General features: G+C 40.8%; 1 protein-coding gene across 8 annotated transcripts in view; it reads left to right on the plus strand.

The window, feature by feature from the left end:
* Window positions 1-23,387, plus strand: part of ARHGAP24 (Rho GTPase activating protein 24) — a 181,361-nt gene extending 157,974 nt beyond the window's left edge. For all 8 annotated transcript variants that reach the window (XM_068187695.1, XM_068187696.1, XM_068187699.1 and 5 more), the window contains 6 exons: window positions 4,868-5,075; window positions 15,373-15,505; window positions 16,271-16,344; window positions 16,757-16,878; window positions 19,432-20,503; window positions 22,655-23,387. In XM_068187695.1, coding sequence (XP_068043796.1) covers window positions 4,868-5,075; window positions 15,373-15,505; window positions 16,271-16,344; window positions 16,757-16,878; window positions 19,432-20,503; window positions 22,655-22,898 — 1,853 coding nt within the window. In that variant the 3' untranslated portion in view covers window positions 22,899-23,387. The remainder of the gene's footprint in view (window positions 1-4,867; window positions 5,076-15,372; window positions 15,506-16,270; window positions 16,345-16,756; window positions 16,879-19,431; window positions 20,504-22,654) is intronic.
* Window positions 23,388-24,296: the final 909 nt, after the last annotated feature.

Below are 24,296 nucleotides of genomic sequence, written 5' to 3' on the forward strand. Positions count from 1 at the left end.
TGGGAGAAGCCTTGAAGAGAAGAAAATTACTCAGGCAGGAACAAATTCTGCTACCCCTGGTTTTGGTGGGATTTTTCCTCTCATGTACATGACAAAATTCTATAGTGAAGAAGAAAATACTCCATCTTTGATCCACTCAAAATAGCACTTACTTCTGGGGAACATCTGAGCAGAAAGGTGATGGAAAATAATGATTAAAAGCTCCTTACTAGGTGTTATGTGGTCATGACAGCCACTTCTTTGTGTTATTGCAGGACCTTTGTTCCCAGTCCCACTGTTGAAAGCTATTCATCTGATCTGTTACTTTCTGTCAATGAATTACTGATGAAGAATTAAGAGCCGTTCAAAAATTCACATTCAGATTCTAAGCTGAGATCAGTTCCTTTAAACTTAGCTGACCCTTTCTGCTCAGTACAGCCCATGAAATCAGAACTTGTTTGGGAAACACCAGGCTCCCTTGATCATTTCCTGCACATGTACAGGTGTGGGCCATCTATGAAAACATCAGCCCTCAGTGCCTTTTGCTGTCTGAAACCTTCTGGCTCACTAAATGTGTGTGCTGTGGCAGGTGGTCTTTTTTGAGATAGTTTGTATTTCAAGCCATTCCTTATAGGCAGAATGGCCACCTAGATTTTTCTCCTTTTTTCCTCCTGAATCAGAAGTCCATGGTCTTTAGATGTGACACCTGCCTGTGCTGTTAGCTGAGGAAATCATTGACTAATAGCATTCTTAGATTTTAAAGCCATACTCTAACTATGACTATGTACCATGAAAAATAACCACAGTGCTTCCACAGCTCCTGAGAAGACATACATGGAATTTGCATACAGCACTGTGGTGTTTCTCATAAGGTTTCTGGATACCTGCTAAGCATGGAAACCCAGTTTCTCAAAGCGTTTACAAAACTTCTGCCACGGGAATGTTCTAGTTAATGAATAACTGCTCAGCATGCCCTTTACTAGCATGTGATTTTCCTCTTTGATGTTATGCGTGATCTTGGCTTAATTGGATATAACTTTACAGACCTGCAAGGGCTCTCTGAAAAAGCAGTTCTGCTGATTAAATCTAATAACTGGTCAGAACTGGATCCTGTGCATTTCCCTGCCTTCCACCAGCTGTGGGGAAGCCAAACCAGTGCTATTCTGAGTCTCATGGTTTCTTGTTGATTTGTTTCTTATCTGGTACCCTATCCCAAGGATGAACCAAGCCACAGGTCAGCTCTTGTGCATTTGTGCATTTCTGGATTTTGGAGACATTGAGATTTAGGAGGAGCCACTTGAGTTTGGATTAGAACATGAGTTATGAGAGCTCTCTTTTACTTCCTTCTCCAACAGAAATGTTCTTGTTTAGTTACTGTAGTGGAAATTTAAGAAACAGCATTTGAGATTATCTCCATGATTTTGGTTGTAATCTAGTCTCCATAACTTGGACTGTCTTTTCCTTTCTTCTTTGTAAAGGAGGTGCAAGTAGTTACCAATTACAGCTGACAGTGTTCGTCATTTTGTCTGCCAAACATTATGGAGCTGCAGTTTTCACAGGAATGCCTTTGCTTCCGAATAGTGAACCTATTAATGCTTGTAGGCTATTTGTCTGCAGCATCTCTGTAGCAGTTAGATGTGGCATGAGAGAGGATAAAAGCATTAGACAGGGGTAGTGGAAGAAGGTACACCTTACCCAGGAAACACCTGAAGGATGATGAGCCAGGTAGAAGCTATGGCAACATGATGTGGAAGCAGAGTTGTCATGTTTCTGTCCCTTCTGCCCTTGGCAACAGAGTACCTTTGCCATAAGGCATCAGCAGGTCTGTAACTTCAAGTCAATATTTGTGCAGGTTTATCATGACTAATTCATTTCATGGCAAAGTGCTGCCTGGTGCAGGTGCAGTGTTCTATATTTGTTAGTGTTCTATGCTTCCTTTGGAGAATCTTGTTCAGCCTACACTTAGACACCAACCAAAGCCTTCCTGAGATTCATTCCAATGCCAAACAAATGGAAAAATAATGTTTAATTCCAGTTGCAGACATCTTTCTGGTTCCCACCTGTTTTCAGTACATTTTGTGTTGTGGTGCATGAGCCATTTATAATAATTCAGGGTTTTTGCTCACACTGCATAAAATGCTCTTATTCTGATTTTATTCATTATCTATTAGATGTGCTTTGAAAACCAATTTTAAAATGAACAAAAAAAAAGCATCAAAAAGTGTATTAATAGAAAGTGATGTATTTTGACTGTAGTGTCATTACTAATAGGAATTTCAAAGCACTCTGGTCTAAGAATTTACTCTCTCCTACAAATGGAAGCTGCATTATGCACATTACTGATTAAAGAAAGTTAGCATGGTGGGAAGAAGGCATAACCAGTAGCAGAAAGCTTATTTCTGCTAATTGGACTGTCAGTGGGCATGAAGTGTAGTTATGTGTACATTCTGGTAGTATAATTGGAATATCCTATCGTATTTGGTTTGAAAAGAGGCAAAAAGTCTCATGTTTAAAACCAGGAAATCTCATGCATTCTTGCAAGGAGGCTTAGGCTGTAAGTTCATAGGGCAAACTGGAGTAGGATAGCCCAGTCCTGTACCTAAGAAGAAATAACACCAGGGAAACAGCTCTGGGGAAGGAACCTGGGTGCCCTGGGGGACAGTAAGCTGGACACGAGCCAGCAGTGGACCTGGCAGCAAGGAAGATTTGACAGCAGTCTGGGCAGTATCAGCAGAAGCAGAACTAGCAGAAGGAGGAAGGTGATCCATGTGTTCTGTTTAATATTTTTTAGACCATATCCAAATATTATATCCTTTAGCAAACAAAAACCCACCAACACCCAGGAGGTGGAGTTAATACTAACATGAGATGAGCAAAGGGTCACTAAGGGGTTGAGGAGCTAGAACCCTTTGAGGTGAGGCAGAGAAAATGAAGCTTCTTCATCTGGGAGAAAGAAGGGGCAGAGTGGGAAACACTGAAGTGCAGCCTTCTGTTATATTAACAGCTTTGAAATCCCCAGATTGCCATAATCACACAGATTCCTTAACTGACTTTCAGTGGACCTTCCTTCTTAATTCCACTGCTTTGAGAAGAAGAGTGTAGCAAGTGGAAGGACTTGAGGATTTTCTTTGTGTCGACCAGCTGCAACTCATGACTTGGAAAAATATGGGAAACACAAATTCAATTAATACTCCTCCCATCCCCATAGTCAGTTTTTAGGAGGTTAGGAAGGTACGCAAGAATTAAGAAAACATACTTAGCATACTTAACTCCTCTGGCAACCTCAAGGCCCCAAACTTTGTGGATGCTGCTTCAGTCAGTATTCTTCTAAGCTTGAATCTGAAATTGCAAAAATTCCTTCTTTAACTGCTAATTGTTGGGCTCTGGGTTTTGTACAGCATCAAAAAACGAGAGCTAATAAGGAGCGATTGTGTGATGTTCATTCCCCTTACCTACTGCTGGTTTTGGCATGCCCAAGTGTGGGTACCATGGAAATCACAAAATACACTGCTCTGCATCTGAGAGATTCTCTGGATGTCTTAGCAGGACATCATTTACTCTCTCCAGTTACTTCCTCTGCTGCAGTAAAAATAATTGCTTTTAACTGCAAACCTCAAGACTTTCCATCTGGGTAACTTGAGACCTGCCCTACATCCTTGAGTATTTACAAGGCAGCTGTCTTACCTACAACTGAGGTGTAAGTTACCTTTCTCTTAAAGGAAAAATGTACACTTTAAAGGTTACCTGGATAGATGCTTCAGTCTGAATTGAAATCTGTGGGTGAATTAAGCTTTTAGGTCAAAATCAAAAGCTGTCTAGCTCAATTTTGGTCTTTTTTTTAGAAAAAGCAAACCAAAATAATGTTGTTTTTCTTGTTGAATATTTTATATTTTTTAAATGAGCAGGAACATTGTGCTCAGTGAATGGTCCAATTTACTGCCTCTTATTTTTTTATACATCATTGCAAAAGCGAAGTAGTCATTTGGTCTTTAATTTCTGATCGTGACTGCCTTAGAACTATTCATTGTCTTGCTATATATAGAAATTGAATTGCCTTGCTTCAGCACTAGCACTGTTCAGCAAGTGGTGGTCTCAAGAGAGAGCTTCCAGCACAAGATGACATGCCTGAACATTATTGTGCTGCTCTGCACTTTGAAAGGAGAGGCAAAATAAGCTGTAAAGAGTAGCTGTCGTTCCAGTGGTAGCACTGATACCCTCAGATCAGGGTTGAAATGAATTCTGTCAGAAAACCTCCATTTTCTTCTGAGCTTAAGGACGGATACAGGTTTCCTGCAGTTCATCTGACATATTTCACCTTTCATGTCAAGAACTTCTTTTTTGTACACAAAGTTTATTATTGCTAAAGCAGATGGTGACAATGCAGTTGGTAATACATAAGGGATTTATCACTGTCTATTTGGAGAACAAAATAGTAATTTCATTTAGTAGCAACAAAATTCTGAGTTATATTTTTCCCTCCATGTGTACCGATAATGTTTATATATCTTTGGAACTGATACAGGAGGTACTTAATAATTAGGCATTAACCAAAAAAGATTGAGATATGCATCACTTTTGAATCATTCAAGAAGTTTTTTGACAGAAAATCCTGTTTATGTTATTTTTGTGTTTTCTGTGCCTGTGATCTCACAAATAATTTAGTGTTTTTTTTTAAATAGTGTTTTTGAGCATTGTTGGAAAATATGTCAGCACTGTATTTCCAGAAGAGTGTCAGTGGTGAAATTGAGCATTCTTTTATTAAGAAAGGAGTAGGTTAATTTCCAGGCATTTAAATGACCTGCAAATAGCGTGGGTTGTAACAGAAGGCGTGGGCTCCTCAGATGTGTTTGGGATGCTTAGCTGAGTCAGAGCTCTCTTTTTGGTGCAGGTATTTTTGGGCAGAAGCTGGAAGACACTGTCCGGTACGAGAAGCGCTATGGGAACCGCCTGGCTCCCATGCTGGTGGAGCAGTGCGTGGACTTCATCCGACAGCGGGGGCTGAAGGAGGAAGGCCTTTTCCGACTGCCTGGGCAGGCTAATCTTGTCAAGGAGCTACAGGATGCATTTGACTGTGGAGAAAAGCCTTCTTTTGACAGGTAAAACCCTGCAGCTGTTCCCCACTCCCTACAGCTGAGGCAGGACACGGTGTGCTGGGCTGGCTGACCCACGGTGCTGTAAAACACATGGCAGCAGCAGATAGAATGACGTGTTTTTGTAGGTTTCTCTGTGTGTTTCCTATTACCACTCTGAAATGTCTTCTTTTTTGTTCTTTGATGTCTGATTTCAAAGCGTTTCTGGAGAATTTCCTTTTGTGAAAGGTTGGTTAGGAGAAGTATTGCTAATGTTTTGGTTTAATCAAAAATATCTGGATTGCCTTGATCTTAATATCAATTGAAATGCAGTGGTGATGCTGGCATTTAGTCAGTTCCACAAAGGAGGAATTTATGTTATCACCAATCTTAGTGTGTTCTGTTATGTATAAAACTGAATGAAAGGGAAGATACTTTAATGCATTTCTTTATAATTTTGGGCCTTTGGTCTTACAATGTAAGTCACTCTGACCATAAAAACAAACCTATGTGATCTTGAGGGTCCAGGTCTGATTTGTATTCCAGTATTTATGCAATTTTACAGAGTTAATGAGAGTTTCTGGGCCAAGGAAAACCTGGTCCTGTTCACACAGCTGGGTATGACTTAACTCTCCTGTAAGTAATTGTAGTCTCCTGTGATTTTTGTACTGTCTTCCTGTAAGCATTGGCAGCAGTAGTCACGTATCCAGAGTGTGCAATTAAGAGAAACAGAACCAGTGCATTATGAGTGCCACATAGACTTCTTAACTCTGACCAGAATTAGTATGATGGTCATGAAATTCCAATTGAAGAGACTATTAAACAGTGGTTGTCCTGAGCATGCGCCCTAAAGTGACATCCATATCACACCCCCACAGTGGCATCAGCATGCTTCACTGCAGTTGTGGGCCCAATGGGAATTAGGAGGAAGAAGCAGATTGCCTTTATTATGTGAGACCTTTGTCTGATAGCAATCCAAGTAACAGAAAGGAAAGTGTAGCTTGATATTTTAGTGCAAAAACATGCCATAAGTCAAACCTGATTTCTGGAAATCATTTAGGTGCCTCCATTCCCTGTTCCTGTGAAGTGAGCAGATTCATTAAGCTTGAAGGTTTGTGCATCAGATGCACAGAAGGCAGACACCTGTAATGCTCTTTCATCTCCAACAGTTTCCTCAGTCCTAACCCTCACTTTAAAAGAAAAGCTAAGACTTTTTAATGCTCTGGAAAAGTGACTTACCTTCCTATGAGGTTTATTCATTTCTCGTTTGAAGGTGAGTTAGAATAATTGATGAGTAAATGGCTTTATGGAGCCAGAGGACTATGGAAAGTGACCGTGTTAGCAGATAAGTGTTTATGGCATGCTCATTCACTGTTCAAATACCATGAAGCTTATTTTAAAATTGTGAAGAAGCATCTACTGGGTATGTTTCCTTACTTGGACGTTATGATAAATTACTGATAATGTCTGTCTCTACCAAAGGGTAGGCGAGTGGCAGAAACAAAAGGTTATTTCTTCTGTGCCTGTAAACCAAATAATTGTGGAGGAAATGCTTAAGAAAACAAGCCACCCTGAACTGTGGGAAGATGATGTACTGAACACCCTACTGAGAGGTACAGCTTGAACAAAGTGCACAAATTCTAAATACTCCAAACAAATGAGAGCAGGGCTCAGCCGCACTAATTTTTTTCCAAGGTTATCTAGCAACATCTGTAGCACAGACTAATGAGCCCCATGAACAGGTATGCTGGCTGAGCTTTAGCAGATGAAAAGGAGAAGAGATTTTACATGCTACTGCTGTGAAGGATGCACGTAATTTCTACTCTAGCAATTACAAACAGCAGCAGGAGCTGCCTATAAATTGCTGGTCCTGCAGTTCTGCTTCTGAAGCTCAGAATTTATTGAGCACTGACCTTATACGTCCCCATGTCTTGCACAGGGTGCTTTTCCTGTTTACTTTTTCACATTTGAGTTTGGAGAAGTGTGATTCAGTTGTGGTAGTGGTCCAGAAGTCAAGCAGACATAAACTCTGCTCTGATCTCTGCATCGATTCCATTGGGCATCTGCTTTTTTCCTCCAACCCGTTGTTCCATTTGTAAACTCTTGAGGTGAAGTTCATTGCACAGTAGTACCTGTGAGTAGAGTACCTGTACAATGACCTTGGTTTGAGGAAACTATTCATGGTGCTGAGCAGCAGCATGAGCTCTGGATTTGATGCAGCCTGTTTGGTAAGCTGAGCTCTTGGAAAGTGGCCACAGTATGAAGAGTGCTGTAGAGAAAGGAAAAAACACATACATTAGGCATCCATGCTTACTTTTTCTTGTGAATCTCTAGATCCACTGTGTTTAATATGTAATTAATTACACGTTATTATTAGCCAAAAGTCCCATCATGCAAAATCCACCCAGGTTCTCTCTATTAATTTACATCAATAGTAATAGAGATTTTTGCAGTTAGAGCTGAGCTGACATTTTTGTTCCTGCGGCATGGAACACAATGGAATACAGGTCACACTTCCATAGCGGTGCTGGGTCACTGGCTCTGACAGGGAGAAAGACTGGCTGCTGTCATCAGTGCTGGAACTAACACAAAGAGCTGGTGTTTGAGGAGTTTGCCATTTTTCATACTCACATTTTTTTCCATGTGCAAGTGCACATAAGTCAGACAAACACTTTAGAACACATGAGACACATTGAAATATATGTGTAGGCTTTATTTTTGTGTGATAAATTGCTATTAAATAAATCTTGTTCTCTTTATACCTTCATAGCCAATTCAGTAAAATATGTAACATAGAATTAAAGGCAAACCCAAAGGTAAGATCATACACCCGTGGTTAGTACTCCTTTAAAATGTCATCTGTGTTTCAACATGGTTGCACACCTTAAATCACCATACATACCTGTGTTGGGAGATGGAGTTCAGAGACACAGATCTGCTCTTTGCCCAGAGTTCAGCTGCTATCCACAGTTCTGTGGAGCCCCTGTCCTTCTTTGTCTCCTCTTGCCTTCCTGTCTGCACCCCCTGGCAGAGAAGACCACAGAGCAAGCACAAGCAGAGCAAATGAAGCAAATTAGAAACAAGAAGGGGAATAGCTTCACTCAAAAGAAAATGCAGCCCTATTTTGAAACATACAAAACATATCTGAGAAATAGTTGCTCTCATGTGAGTTAGGAGCTGGGTGTTCCAATACTGAAGTCAGTTATAAAAAACATAGTGGAAAAAACCTCCACTTACTAGTTTTGATCTTGATCTTATGGTTGGAATAAGGTGTCGCTGAAGAATTGTGTATGAGAATGGAACAAGTGTTTAAAAATTGTCAATTTCTTGAACTGAGAAAATCCTGTGTCTGATCTGAAACATCCAATACCCCGGGCCCCCTCTTACAAAAACTGGAACACCATCATTTCTTGATGATCAGTGCATCTGATCAGGTGAGGTGCAGCTGCTGCAGCTGAAAACTGCTGAGGCCTTTGTGTGAAGAAAAACACGCCTCAAAATTGTGTGCCAGTTTAGAAACAAAAATCAATAAATACCTCACACCCTCTAAATTTATCTGCATATATTGTGAAATTTGCTTTAAGGAACTAGCTGTGCAATTAGGCAATCACTCATGCTTGGTACTATTTGAAATATCCTTGGTATTTCCAGTACAGCTTCACCTCTGCAAAATTGCCCCCTCCAGGGAATCCATTTTCTTTGCCCTTGGGGTATCTGCTTCTCTCTTCTTGTGTGGTTTATGTTTTACTTATAAAGTCCCTCATCTCCTTTACAAATCATACATTTGTAATGACTCAAAGTGAATCTTGACCATTTGTTCTGTGAAATTAGCACAGAGAATATGGCACTGCATAAGGAAAATTGCATAAGGATTTGTTCTTCAGTTTTTACCTTGGAGGGGTAAAAATTGGATTTCTTTTTCTATATTGCCTCTTTTCATCTGCTGTTCATCACAATTACTACCAGATGACATGCGAGATAAGATTGCTCAGGGAGAAAAAATATCTGAAATGATACTGAAACAAATATTAATAAAAAAATTAATGTGATTGATGTGTGTGGCTTGGATTTTCATAACTATTACTAATGTACATAGTTCAGTGGTTCAGAGAGTTTAAAAGTTACATCGTTCACCTGCCAGCATTTGTGTGCATGCACAAGAGAAAAGTAAAGCACATAAATGCATATTTAGTAAAATAACATCCCTAATACATTCTTTTATGGGTATGAATTGCTCTAAAGAAGGAACAAAATGTTACTGCTCTGGTCACCATTGCAGTCAGCTGAGAAAAAGGTACCTAAGTTGATAGTATGTGATAGCTGGCACATGCTTATTCACTGGAGCCAAATAATCCAAAATGTAAAACTGCTGTGTTCCTATACATTTAATCATTGGGATTGTTGAAGCAGAATAAGACAGTGACGAGGATGAGGTGACAAGGAGTACATGCACAATTCTTTTTCTCCTGCAAAGGAGGAGAAAAATTTTAAAAGAATGTTTTAAAATTTTGGTGAATGCTGGAAATGGGACGTGTCTCATTTCATTGGCACTGTGCAGATGGCAAGCAGAAAACACTGGATGTAAAAATTGTTCTTTGTTTTTCAGATCCAAGCCTGTACATAAGAATTTGTTTAAAAGCAAATAGTTTCCCACAAAGAAGGGGCTTCATATGCCTTCCTACTGGCAAAGTGCAGTAATCCCTTAAACTCCACATTTTTTATGTGAAATTAAGTCTTTACTCTAAAGCTTGTTCCTGGCAACCACAAATGGCCTTAGGCCTGTGAAAGTTCCTGTTTGTTTCTGCTGGTTCCAGCCTTTCTTCCCTGATCCTCTCAATCTGCTCATCAGCTATGCCTCTGGACCCATTTCCATGTCCTTTCCAATTCCAGCCCTTATTCTAACCAGCTAACAGAGATAACCTCTGCATATGGCACAACTTAAAGACCTAGTCTAGCAATTAAATACACATTAGGAGGCATATCTAGTGTGATGCAAGGGTCATTAAATCAGTTTAATTGGTGTCCTGTTGTGTTTTCAGTTGGGTTTGGTGTCCTCAGAGTGTTTTTAGCTACTGGCAGTGAATGAACATTTGTAGTTACTTTGCATGAATTTCAGTTTCAGAAATGGTTGGTTTGTCAGCTCTGATTAAAAAAAAAAAAAAGAAAAGGCAGCCACATATTTCATTTGCCAGTGACCAATGATTTCTTAGAGACCCATGGTCGCCTTCAAGAAACGATGACATTTTGTTACTATATGCAAGGTCTGAGAGAGTGGTTTTTTCAAGCATTCTTGTCTGGGTTGCAACATTTGTGGCTTTCTGTTCCAGTAAACAAGAACAGGTGGGTTATTTGTTGTGGGTTTCCGTGTTTTTACATATGCTCTCAATCCCTGAAAAATTTTGGAGAAACTTAACAGTTTTTCTGAAGAATCTATCAAGAGAAAATAATTAACAGTATATTCAGTGGAGTTGGTTGATCTTTTTCCTAGAGGAAACCCAGCTGTTTCTTAGACCTCTGCCCACCTTACCTGAAAGCACTTGTGTCTCTTTAAGGATTTGTATTTTTTGAAGTAATTTTTAACATCCTTCCCCACAGAGTTTGTCTTTTTCCTTGTCCTAAATTGCTGTCTTCATTGCTGTTTTTAAAGCTTTTATAAACCTGTATAAATTGGCTGCTGTAACAATTACTGCAGTTGGTACCTAACTTGGAAATAGAGTCTGCCAGTCTTCACTATTCCTTGTGGACGGTGGAAGGTAGCATGCTTTGAACAGGTTTGGTTTATTTCTCTGTCTAACCAAAAAAAAACAAGAATAGAAATCAGTTGTTAACTTACACTAGAGCCAGACTGGTAAATACTTTGGTATATGTTTCACAAGGTGTAAGCAAAATTTAATCTGGTACTTAAATGAGGCACAGGACTGCTTGTACTAGATCTCTACGTTATGTAGGAAAATTGTATAGAGAAATGCTTTGAAGATACCCACATAGAGGAAGAAAAATCACATAGCACATTAAGTTAACCTGACCTTTGAATTTCTGGACCAAAGCCTGCCTCCCAAAATCAAACTGGTACACAAACTGTAATGTTCTCCTTTGTTTTATTACCAGGACTCCTAAATTGAATTATATCCTCGCAGTTTATTGTTCCCTACTGTTTATTCTTCATGCAAACTGTTTATGTGCCGTCATGATCTAGAGCTATTTTTGGCACGGCTTTAATCTTTTTGTAATGTGACCGTGCCTTGTTAATACTTCCTCTCGGAGAGTTTATGAGGGGCTTGTTGGCTTTGTGCTCTGAAGCGCTGACTCCAGCTCTCTGAGCACAGTCTGCTGGTCTGGGTGCGAGGGTTATGCCTGGATTTCTGGTGACCTGCTGGGCTTCAGGCATATTGTTTATGGTAGAGAGAGTGGAAAACTCCAGGGAGCGTAATCGGTCTGACAGCCACTTCCACTGTGTCTGTGGTATCACAAAGGAGAGTGCTGTCAAAACAGCAACACCATGAGAGATATTAATGACAAAGTTCAGATGAATGGGGCTTTGAATATGATGACTAAGGAGAGGCTGGGACACGTTTGCATTTGTCATGCCTGTGCATGAACAGTGCTGGAGTGGGGGCATGCTCCTTTGAAAATGCCACCATGAATGCAGTATTAATATTTCGGTGAGATAAGTCATCTTTCTCATACCTCCCACCACAACATGCCAAAATAGCTGTTCCTCAGCTTGCTGATGCTTTTTATGTTACATTAAATTCCTTACTTTGTGCTTCGTCATTCCCATTTTCAAGCTTGTAATTGTGCACTTGGAGAAAGTCTGCCTCAGTTAATGAGAGTTGTTCCAATGTGGATAACAGAGGATTTTCTGCCAGAATTGACATCCTGTGTTTTAATAAAAATTAATGAATACTTCTAATCATGTTAATTATGAACATGTAATCATGAAACACTTTGATATTACACAGTCAGATAGCAAAAGAAGTATGACGATAGGTATAATAGTTAAATTTCTGTAGCTGTAATGATTCAGGAATGTAAGCAAGGACAGTGCTCAAGGGGGAAATTCTGCCCTGTCTTAAGCTGATCAATGTAACTGAAAAAAGTCCATGAGGAAAAAGTTCTCCATAGGCCTGCAAAGATCCACGTTTTGAAAACTACACCAATTATCCTCAAGGCAGAAATCTAAGTACTGTTGTTTGACTTAGACTGTCAGTAGAACACTGTATAGACTAAAAAAGGGAAATAAATGCTCCCAGTCCTGCAGTTCTCTGAGACCTACAGCTGTCCTCTGTCGCTGAAAAGTGGTATTTGTGGACTAAAACACCCAAAACACAGATGCATTAGGACTGGAGTCTGCCATTTTAAAGTTTTCCCCTGTAATTTAAAGCAAAAGGTGAAAAAAATAATACTATGTTGCAAGGTGTAAACAAGTCTCAGATTCTGAGACAGTTTTTTCGTTACATTATTTATAAAAATATTGACATTTTTATACCCACAGTTGCACTGAAGAATGTTACTAGCTTTTGTCTAAATGTTGATAAAGCAGAATTTAAAAATTCAGTTATTAAAGAGCTCGGGAAGCAGTATGTCTGTGTATGCAGGCTGTGTTTATTTTGTTTGTGCTGCCCAAATCTCTATGGTAATTTCTGTACAGATAGATTAAATCTTAAAAAGTGGTCCAGTACAGTTAAGGGGAAAAAAATAACAAACGTTCCAAAATCTTATTTTGCGACCCCACCATCTCGTGGCAGTCTGTGGTATTGCCGCAGAAAATAATGATTGAAAACTTAGTTTAAAATATTGTATATGTGTCTCTCTGTCTTGCTGATTGCGACCTGGGTTTCTAATCCCATTTTATAAAACACCTTTCTATATACTTGTAAATATAGCATGTGCTTCAGGAAGTTAATTTGAGAGCAGCACTTCCCAATTTCCTTCCTCCCCAGCATCCTGCCTCTCCGTTTCTCTCTCAGTTCTTCCATGGTAGACCCACAATTTTTGGCACTCAGCTTACCTCCCGCAGTGATAACCTAACAGCACTTCACACCGAAAAAAGAAAGTTTAGAAATTGCATTAATTTTCCAGGCTTCTGTCCCCTTCTTCAGCCTTTTTTATCCTTCAGCTGCTGTGCCGTCTAGAAACAAGTATTCCACAGCAAGGAGTGGTGCAAAATTATTCTTACATGCTACATGAAGCATGATCATGGCCGTATAAAGAAGGGAAGATGTTACTGTGTAATCCCCTTACTTAGAGACCTGTGTGCCAACTTCTAATTGTTCTTCAGTAATTTCCCTCACTTAACCTGTTTGATTCTTGTTGTTTGGAAAGACCTCTCCAGTTTTATGCAAATAGACTCTGTAAAGATGTGGTTAAGTCCTTCAGCAAGGAGTGAGGAGTTTCCTTGTTTAAATAAAAAAAGCCGTAATAATAAAATTTTCAGAAGGACGATCAATGCTGAGTTGAGATTGGTTAGAGCAGAAAGGTTAGAGGCCAAATCTGAGCTAGCACTTGAAATCTCATAAAAGAGTACAATCATAACCAGTTTCATGCTAGTAGTTCCCCACATTTGTTGTATATGTATCGAAAATGGGGGTGGGGGGCAAGGATAGGTAAAAACTGTTTTGAATTCCAGGCACTCTGCAACAGACGGTTGCAATCAATTAGAATTTGAACCTTCTTTAAAAATGTGAGTTTGCATTAGTGTTTTATAGAGTTTATCTAGAAAACACTTATTGGAATTTGAGCTGGGAATTAGAAATGTTTCATTTTGAGGAGTTTGGTGGTGGTGAACGTTAAAACATATACAGTGCTTTATCATCTCTCTTCTTCTGACATACCATACCACATCACTCTAAGGCTGTTCCCACCATTCCTGTTAAGATTTAACTTTGTAAAAGCCATTACTGTTTTAACAGATTATTCCAAAATAATGATTAACATACCTCTAGCAAAGCTTAAACGCATCAAATACCAATGGCTCCCATTGAGACACTGTGAGTTTAAAAAAATACTCCATGTGTGCAGTCTTCAAAGAAAAAGAAAATACATAATAATGCACATTGTAGGCATGTGTGTGCATTTCCTGTTTCTTATTAATGAAATGAGAAAAATTTAGTGCCCCCTTCTGTGATTTTTCAGAAATCAGAGGGAAAGAGAGCAGTTTGCAGTACAATTCTTTATCTGAGCCAGGGAAAGCATGTAGAACATTCCAGTAAGGATTTGAATAAATGCCTGAATAGCTAAACCCAGGGATGAAGCCAGACATAATACAAGAGAGATTTCTTCATGCTAACTTGCGCCTTACATCTAATTTCTACTTAGTTATTTTTAGGTAAGTACCCCTAAGTGAACGAGAGTGTAATTTACACACCACAGAAACATTGAAGCAAGTGTGATTGCAGTGTCTGAACTTGTGATTGTGATCCTTCTCCCTGTGTTTCTTCTAGTGTGCCTGATAAACAGCTGAGGCTCCTACTAACTGTATCCAAAAAAACCCTTAAATTTCTGCAAATGCAGTTATGGGAGGCACATATTGTATCAGACCTTTGACTGTTGGCCCTGTAATGTTACCTGTTCTGCAAGCATTCAGACATTTTATGTTTGGTGCCTCAGCTTATTTGGTACAGGATAGAGTTAAAACCCATTTCCCAGGGATTTGTGGTTCTGAATGTTAAGCATATGCAAGTTTTCAGTGTAAGAGTACAGCTGAAAGGCACAGTAGTCGTTTAGTGGGATCCCATAGGAAAAATGCATGTCAGGGAAAGAGCTTGTAATTCCAGTAGGTAGATTTCAACTAAATACCTGGTATATATGGTTTCCTTTAAAACCTGCTTCTTGAATACTGGAAACAGAGGATGTGGTGATAAAATGGAATTGAGACACACTGGGCATGTTTTGGGAGCTGGGGCCGTCTTTAGTTGGAGAAAAATTCCCAGTGTGTAAATGCCTTGTTTCTAGCTCAGGTGAAAATGAAAAGTGTCATTTAGGACACGTTTTGCATGTCTGAAGGGAGATGCTTGTCAGCAAGAGGCAGGATCTATCTTCTCCATACCTGTCTCTAGGCAAACAGGGCCTTATCTGTAATTATTTATGGTAATAAATCACCAGAATTGAAAGACATAAGCCTGTGGGTATTCTGAGTTCTTTATAGGACAAAAAAAAAAAAAAAAATCCAACAAAAAACAGATTACAGATAGGGTTTCTAAATGTATATATTGCTGATGAGTAAAATGTGGGGTGGCAGTGGAAAAGTGGCAGGTTTTAGCCTGTCAGTCTCACGGTATCATCCTCATTCACATTAATGGCTTCTTGTATTCCACCCCAACAGCAACACAGATGTGCACACCGTGGCTTCACTGCTCAAGCTGTACCTAAGGGAGCTCCCAGAACCAGTTGTACCATATGCAAAATACGAAGATTTTCTTTCCTGTGCCAAAATGCTCAGCAAGGAGGAAGAAACGGTGAGTTGGTAACTCAAGCAAGGTGAAATAAAAGGCTGTTCCAGTTTTCAGGAGCAGAGAAGCTGGCGGTTGTCCTAATTTAAATGAGCATCTATTAATTGAAGCAGGTTTTATATGAAAATTGTTGCCACCTGGGTCCTTGGGAGTTCTAAATAAAAGTGTGTAGCATAACCTTAGCTGTATTTATTGCATGTCACTGAATTCAGTTCAAGTAAACATCATTGCAGTCAATAGCTTCCATTTTGCATGGAAGAGATGTATATTTTCATGGATTAGACACTGAACTGTAAGAGGAAAGGTCATGATGGTTGCTGTTCAACTCCTGCTGTTAAATCAGGTGTCATCTATTAGTCATAATCTAATATGGACCAGAACTGGGTAAAATAACTAAGTAGTTTCTGGTAGGAAATGCCAGCTAGTTCAAACCAGAACTGTTCCTGGAAGGCTTAGCCTTGTTATCAACAGGAGGAATGGAGCTGCTGGTCAAAAAAAAAAAGAAAGAAAGAAAGAAAAAGAAAAGACATGATGAAACTAAGATATTTATTTTCTGGTTTATTTTTTTCCAAAGCTAATCCATGTTGGCCTAATCCAAAATGGGTTCTACAAGCTGTTTGTTCCTGATCACAACCTGTATTTAATGCTGCAGTTTCAGTGGTGTCTGTTGTCTTGTAATTGGAATTGCTGACCTTTTTATTTTTTAATCTCAGATAAAATATTAAAAAACTGTGCCTACTCACTCTTTATTTTTTCTTAAACCTCTTAAAGGGCCTGAAAGAACTGGTGAAGCAAGTGAAGAGCCTGCCAGCTGTCAATTACAATCTGCTGAAATACATCTGTAGGTAAGTGTTCTTGCAAGAATATCACAATGGTATTTATAAGTGTGAGCTGACAGACAGACCTGTCTGTCTGTGTGCCCTGAAGGAAAAACATTACTCACACTTGGAGGACTGGAGAACTCAAGGGAAGGTACTAAAATGGTAGGTTTACTGCATGACTAATTAGTAATTTGTTCTATCAAGATTGTGACTTTTCTTTCATAATCAGGCAAGGAGTGCAAGAAAGTAGAAGTGAATATATTCTATCCTCTTGATAGGACCTTGTTTTTCCTATTTCTAACTGCAATTATTGGCTTTGTTTGCATTTGGAATGCAATTCTTAAACTATGTTAAGAAACAATTACATGACTTGACTTTTTTTTCTTTCTAATTTTCCTCCTTACATGTTCCTTAAGGACTTCTTTCTTCCCCACAGATTCCTTGATGAAGTCCAGTCGTATTCAGGTGTAAACAAAATGAGTGTGCAAAACCTGGCTACAGTTTTTGGCCCCAACATCCTACGCCCCAAAGTGGAAGATCCTCTGACTATCATGGAGGGTGAGCTTATGTACATAACTTGTAAGAGAAAAGAAGAAATGTCTTTAGGTTTATTACCAACACATACCAGTCTAAGCAGTAAGTTCTATGTATCTGTTATATAGAGACAGAAGTTTCCAACCTGAATGAGCTTTTGAGTTAAATCTTGCAGGCTAGTGTGAAAGGTACTGAAACTTGCAGCATTACAAACAGGCTTTGCATGAGATTGTACTGCCTTGGCAGCTTCACTGAACATGGACTTTCTCTCTCAAAACTTTCTGCAAGCATGGCATGTTCTTACTCAGCACATGTGGTTGGAGTGCAGTTAATATTTCACCTGTGGATCTCGAGGACAAGGAAGAGCTCAGGTTCACACTGCAGTGACCCATGGAGAACACCTACGAGTCAGTTGTATATTACATGCCTTCCTGAACAACAAGAATCAGTTTACCAGATGCATGCTCTCAGCTACAGCCATGTTCAGCTGTAGCATTTTGCTGTGATTAAAACAAAAATATGAATGTGACAATGTCCTCCTAAGACTGACTTCCTTCTAGTCTTAGTCTTTGTGACTTTAACTCTGCATGAAGTGCACAATGCCTTTTCTGCCATCAAACATGTTTTGTTTAATGTGGAGGAGTTATTCAGCTTTCTTGAAAATTAGGGCTGTACATAGACTGTGCACTGAAAAATTAAAAAATGCAGTTTTTGTAGTTTATTTCATAGAGTATGGAATTATTCTTTTCCTGTGAGTATGATGCTTTTTCTTTTCCCAGATACAATTCCCTCTATAATTTGTTCATTCACTTGTTTTTCTGAAGCTTTAATTTTTCTCCTTCCTTTTTTTAATTCTTATGACAATGACCATGTTGTTGTGAACAGAAACATGGCATTTCCAAATCATGTATGAAATCTGTGAATAATGTCTGGAACAACTCTCCAGCCTGCTTATCAACAGCTCTTAGAATTAAAATGATGGTGCCTGTTGCAGGAAATGGGATGGATACTACATTCTCTGTAGGAAAACACATAACCCTTTAACTATTGAGAAACGAGTTTAATTAAACAGATTCATGACCTCTTCCAAGCATTACTATAAGATTTGACATAAGACAGTGCTGATTTGCAATTGGGCTATACATATTTAAATGTATAGGGACTTTGAACAAGGACTACACATTCATTGGTGCTCATGGCCACCCTTTGTCATTTGTCTTTGCCTTTTGGAAGATACAGAGTGCTTTTCTTGCACAACCATTCAAAATAAAACATGCAGCTCTGGGGAACCATATCTTTATGATGGGGATGAGGAGTTGGTTTTGTTTGATTCAGCAGAGATTTCCTTCAGAATTCCAGCCACGGGGAAATTTTTTCCTGTCAAATGCATTAATAAAAGTTGCCTAAGGACAAAGCAATGTTTGCAGTAAAGTTCCGCACACAACAGGTAATGTTCTCAGAAGGAATGCAGCTAAGTGTGCCAGGGGATTAGCTAAGTGAATTTTCCTACTGCCTAGTTCTAAGGTATCATTTTGCCTCAGCAAACAAACAAGTGAGAACACCTCAAAAAAATACTGAGTACCCACATTGAATTGACTCTTGGTACTTGTATTTTAAAAGGGTGGGATATAAAAAATATTACAAAGGAGTTGATGTGAAATTTTTGCTGATTTTGCTCAGTGGCCATTTATTGATTAGAAGAGCACAGCATGCCTCTCAAAACTTTTTAGCAGTTTAAAAATGAGGTGGTTATTATAACTACCTTGACCTTGTTCCTGAAATATTCTTAATAAACCTTAATGAGGGTCTGCTTAGCAAAATAGAGTTGCACATCTTTATCATGCCAAGTCCAGTTCTAAATGCTAGTGTGTAAATCACAGTGCAGTCAAGTGGTGTGCACACCAGGGGGCTGTTCTTTCAGAGGAAAGGTGGCCATCTATTACAGGAAGCAGCAAGCTGTGGTCCTGCATTACTTCCTTAGTGTGCTATAATGTGGCATAGTTCTCTGGCTGCATATAGTCTCACCATGGAGTGGTAAAATGCATTCACATTAAATTAATTCTGTCTCATTATTGCACTGTTTTGCTTCAGAAGACTAAAATGTCTGTTCCAGCAGGTCAAATCCCTTGCCTGCCCATTTGCTGTTAAAGTATCAAACACAAGTGCTGTGCCAGAATGAGACTTTGGCTTTAAAACGTTCGCCACATTGAGTGGAAAGCCATCATATAGAATGATGTTACCATGTTCTGCTCATTATCTCCTCCTGTAGTCTTCATGGGATGCAGTTATTGTCATGGTAACAGCTTCTTTGCAAATGTTCCCGTTGTTTTTAGGGGGTCTGTGAGGCCTTGCTGGCTTGGTGTGATGGAAGGAAGAGATCATGCTGATGTGGCCCTGTAGCCAAGAGGCACTTCAGCCTTGTTAAACGTTCAGGGCGTTACACAGATGGCTGCATTGTGTCAATGTTTGTATAAGTGGAATGTTTGCTAAGTATTTGTGGAATCTGGGAGATAAAATGTATTTATGCCTTAAATAAAACAGGCCATTCACTACCATGTGCTTGATATCCCCTTTCAGGTACAGTAGTAGTCCAGCAGCTCATGTCAGTGATGATTAGCAAACATGAAGAGCTGTTTCCCAAGGATATAGACCCACAGATGGGACCTGAGGTGTGCAACAACAACAATGAAATTCCAAAGAAAACCACTGCAGGGCAGCTACAGAACAAAGAGAACAACAATACCAAGGAGACAGCAGTGAGGCGCTGCTCTTGGGACACACCCGAGTCTCCCCAAAGGGGAAGCATGGACTGTGAGTCTCCGTCTGCTCTGCCAGGCAGCAAGACAAATAGCCCCAGGAACAGCATCCAGAAACCAGATGTCACCAGGAGCCCGCCACTCATGGTGAAAAAAAATCCTGCTTTTAATAAAGGTAGCGGCATAGTCACCAACGGGTCCTTCAGCAGCTCTGTGGAGGGCCCGGAGAAGAGCCAGGCCGTACCAAACTGCTCCCTGCAAACCAGGAGAACGTCGTCCCTGAAAGGGCCAGTGACCAAGATGGGGACACACAGCGTGCCGAACGGAGGGGTGCGGATGGGCGTGTCCAGCACGGATGGGCACAGCAACACCCTCGGCAACCGGAGCCCCGGCTGGGCGCCCAATGGCTACGTCACTCTGAGGGACAACAAGCAGAGGGAGCCATCAGTGGGTGAGTCAGGCCAGCACAACAGGCTTTCCACCTACGACAATGTCCACCAGCAGTTCTCTATGGTGAACTCTGATGACAAACAGAGCGTGGACAGTGCCACCTGGTCCACATCCTCGTGCGAAATATCCCTCCCAGAGCACTCCAACTCCTGTCGCTCATCCACCACCACCTGCCCTGAGCAGGACTTTTATGTGGGTAACTTCGAAGACTCTGTGCTGGATGGGCCACCGCATGAAGACCTCTCTAACCCAGGTGACTATGAGAACAAAAGTGACAGGAGGAGTGTGGGGGGCCATAGCAGCCGAGCCACCAGCAGCAGTGATAACAGTGAAACGTTTGTGCCCAACAGTACCAACAACCACAGTGCTTTGCACAGCCTGGTGTCTAGCTTGAAGCAAGAGATGGCCAAGCAAAAACTAGAATATGAGACAAGGATAAAAAGGTAAGATGGTTCGGCACTCTATCATCTGACTGCTTTTTGCAGAGTAAATCCAAGTTTTTTCTCTCGTGACTTGCACTAGCTGCAGTCACTGCTGTGTCACTCACTAGGTGCTTGCCAATGGGTTTGTCATCTTTTAGTGTTGATGTTGCTTCAGTGATACTGTGATCCAGAGGAGTGTTTTTCAGAGCAGTTGTTTGCCATTGTTGTGACATGTTATTCTGTTGGTGTCAAATGTAAAGCCAGAATCTTTTGAGTGTCTGTATAAAATCTAACTAACAAAATCAGTAGCCTCTCAGTGTTTCTATTAGCATATGCTATTCTCGAGAGAAAGGCAACTGAGTGTCACCTTTCAGTGAAAGCAATGTTGTGGCATATTCTACTTGTAGTTTTTGGGACTGGGGAGACTGCTGGACTCCTTTGCAGTCCTCATTCCTCTTGAGAAAGTGCAGCATCTGGGAGTTACCTCTGCTCATCGTCGTGTCTTTGCTCTGCTGCTGAGCCTTTCCTTCAAAGCTCAGACCTGTTATAAGACTGCAAGGGAGGGATGTGTCTTTGTCTACAGATAGTGCAGACTCTGCTCATACAGAGCAAGGTTGTGGTGGGTGGTTGTAACGACAGTGAATAACCTCAGAGTCTGGGCTTAGCATTAATTAATGCAGTCAGCAGTGCAGAGCTGAATGTGCTCTCTTTGTTGTAAAGGTTCTTCAGTCAAGCTGTTTGGGACTTTCTGTTCTCGCCTCTGTTACACAGCAGCTCTATGCACTGGTACCTCTGGCACTGCAAGTCATAGATCACAGTGTGAGAGCTGCTGGCAACAGCAGCTGCCAGTCAGAGTGCAGCACACAGAGTGTTGCAGTCTTTCACTTGCATCACTATTTCCAGCATAGTGTGCAGTGCAGTAAAGCACTTCATGTACAGTTCAGTATGTGTGCTGACTGTGTTTAGTACCACTACATCATAGGAGGGTTTGGGTTGGAATGGACCTTAAAAATCATCCGGTTCCAACCCCCTGCCATGGGCAGGGACACCTCCCACTAGACCAAATTGCTCAGAGGCCCATCCAACGTGGCTTGGAGCACTGCCAGGGATGGGGTGTCCACAGCGTCTCCGAGCAAGCTGTGCCAGTGCCTCAGCACCATCACAGTAAAGAATTTCTTCCAAACTTCTGATCTAAACCTACTCTCTTCCAGTCTGAAGCCATTCCCCATTTTCCTATCACTACACCTCCTGATGAAGGGTCCCTCTAGCTTCCCTGTAGGTCCCCTTCAGATAGTGGAAGGCAATGAGATCTCCATATAACCTTCCTTTCACCAGGCTGAACAGCTCAAGCTTTCTCAGCCTGTCTTTGTAGGAGAGGTGCTCCAGTCCTCTTACAACTCCATGGTCCTCCTCTGGACTTGCTCCAAGTCCGTGTCCTTCTTATGCTGAGGAGAGCAGAGCAGAGAGGCAGAATCCCCTCCCTCACCCTGCTGCCCACACTTTGGATGCAGCCCAGGATACAACTGGCTTTCTGGGCTGTGGGTACACATCGCCAATTCATGTTGAGTTTTTCATCAACCATCACTCTCAAGTCCTCCTCAGCAGGGCTGCTCTCAGTCTCTTCTCTGCCCAGCCTGTAGGTGTGCCTGGGGTTGCCATAACAAAGGTGTAGGACCTCACTTTACTGAACTTCACGACAGCCATATTTACAGATACATGCAGGTCCATGTTGGCAAATAGATACAGCAGGCAGGTCAGCTGAAGAAAGGAGATTAGCAGGGAAGCAAAGGCATTCAGGGCACTATTCTGACCTTGTAGGTAATGCTGCTGCAACTAGCAGCAGCTGGGTGTCAACACTTCAGGAAGTGAAGGGAATAGTTAACCTACTCCTGGAGAATTAGTTGGAGCTGTTTGCTTCTGTGCCTTTTGCTGTTCAAAGGTGTTTTCTAAATAAGCTACCAAAGAGACAAAGGTATTTTTTTAACAAACTGCCTAAGAGCTTGCCCTGTGAGAACAGTTCATGGATGAAGCCATGGTTTGTAGATATGCTCATCAGAAATTCAGTCTAATCCTTAGAAATGAAAAGATGTGTATGAATTTATTGGTGGTGTGCTGATTGCGTGAGTGAGAAGTGCTGCTCAGGAGCTGTCTGCTTTTATTTCCTTCATGCAGCCTGGAGCAGAGAAATCTCACCCTAGAGACGGAAATGATGGCCTTGCATGATGAGCTGGATCAAGAGCGGAAGAAGTTCACAATGGTAGAAATCAAAATGCGCAACGCAGAGCGGGCGAAGGAGGATGCAGAGAAGAGGAATGATATGCTGCAGAAGGAAATGGAGCAGTTTTTTTCTACTTTTGGGGAACTGACAGTGGAGTCTCGCAGACCAGAAAGAGGCAACACCATCTGGATCCAGTGAGCTGTGGAAGCATAGGCTGTGGGACTTGAGGAAGGGCTTGGGGGTATTATACTGTATCAGGTGGCTGGTCACCTGTCTGAGGCTAGTACTCAACAAAATGTTACAAACCCTTGAAGGAAGAAATCATACATATATTAAGCACTCATATCTACAGTGTGTACTTACCAAGTTATACTCTTTGAATGCTTCATGAGACTACTGTCAAGTGTTACAACTGGATATGTGTATATAAATTTAAAAACCACCTTAGAGCAAGAGATGTATCTGAAGAAATATTTTAATGCAAGTCTTGTATTTAAACTGGTAAATTGAGATGTTGTTGCAATCAAGCTTTATATAAAGGCTTTTCTCCCTTGCACTTAACATAATAAGCTATTTTTGGCATTGTGTTACCATCAGCTTATTTTGTATATCAAATGGGTTTTTTTTGTTTTTGTTTTGTTACCCCTTTTGCTGGGGAGTGAAGATAAACAGATATGTTAAGGTAAATGTGTGGATGGTGGCCCTGATTTGCGTCACTTCCAAACAGACAGCAGGATTGAGAAACTGAAGTATGCCATGCAATAAAGCAATGCTGCTTTCTCAGAATTGATGGCCAGGGGACAAAGTTCCAGGGCACCCCTATTGTTAAATAACATGTGAGGATATGAAGTCGGCCTAGACCAGGGACAGTGACAGAGGGGTAAACAGCTGCTTGTTTGGGAGCAAACGTGGGTGACAGAGTAGGAAGTTGGGGAGAGGGGAAAGGGGGACTTAAGGAGAAGTTAATCACTTGAGAGTTTTTGGTGTACCCTGATGAAGCCCTGTGTCTGATCACTGCAGTTCAAAGCAGGGATATAAACCAGTTGTTCAGACCATATTTGCCTCTGACTTACCTCTGCCCTCTGGGTGAAGACACGTCCTATTTGTAGTGCTGGTGAAGGGACACACAGGGAGGCTTAACTGGGGATTCTGGTAACCTTATTGAGAGATGGGTATCGAAAAAATAACAAAAAAAAAATGTCCATGGTAGAAGTTACTGGGGCAGCTGGTAACAAACAGTAAATAAGGAAGAAAACACACAAACATATTCACCACTTGTATTTACAGTGTATATTAGCGAATTATCACACTGTCTGAATGCTTCAAGAGATGACTGTCAAGTGTTAAAACTGTGAAAGTTCCAGGCTTCCAAGGGAGCACCTAGAGGGAACAGCCTGGAGTGTCGCAGCATGCTGAGTGCCAATGGAAAAGAAACAGCAGAGCCATCCTGTAAATTAATAATTTGTTTGGCATCTTTAAACACATTTAGTATAACCTGTATTTTCTACACCATGTTAAGGATGTTTGGTTTTAACTTAGGGTTTAGGGCTGCAAGCAGTATTATTTTAGGGAGGGTTATTGAGACATCTTGGCTTC

The sequence above is a fragment of the Anomalospiza imberbis genome, chromosome 4, assembly GCF_031753505.1.
Source record: "Anomalospiza imberbis isolate Cuckoo-Finch-1a 21T00152 chromosome 4, ASM3175350v1, whole genome shotgun sequence".
NCBI lineage: Eukaryota > Metazoa > Chordata > Aves > Passeriformes > Viduidae > Anomalospiza > Anomalospiza imberbis.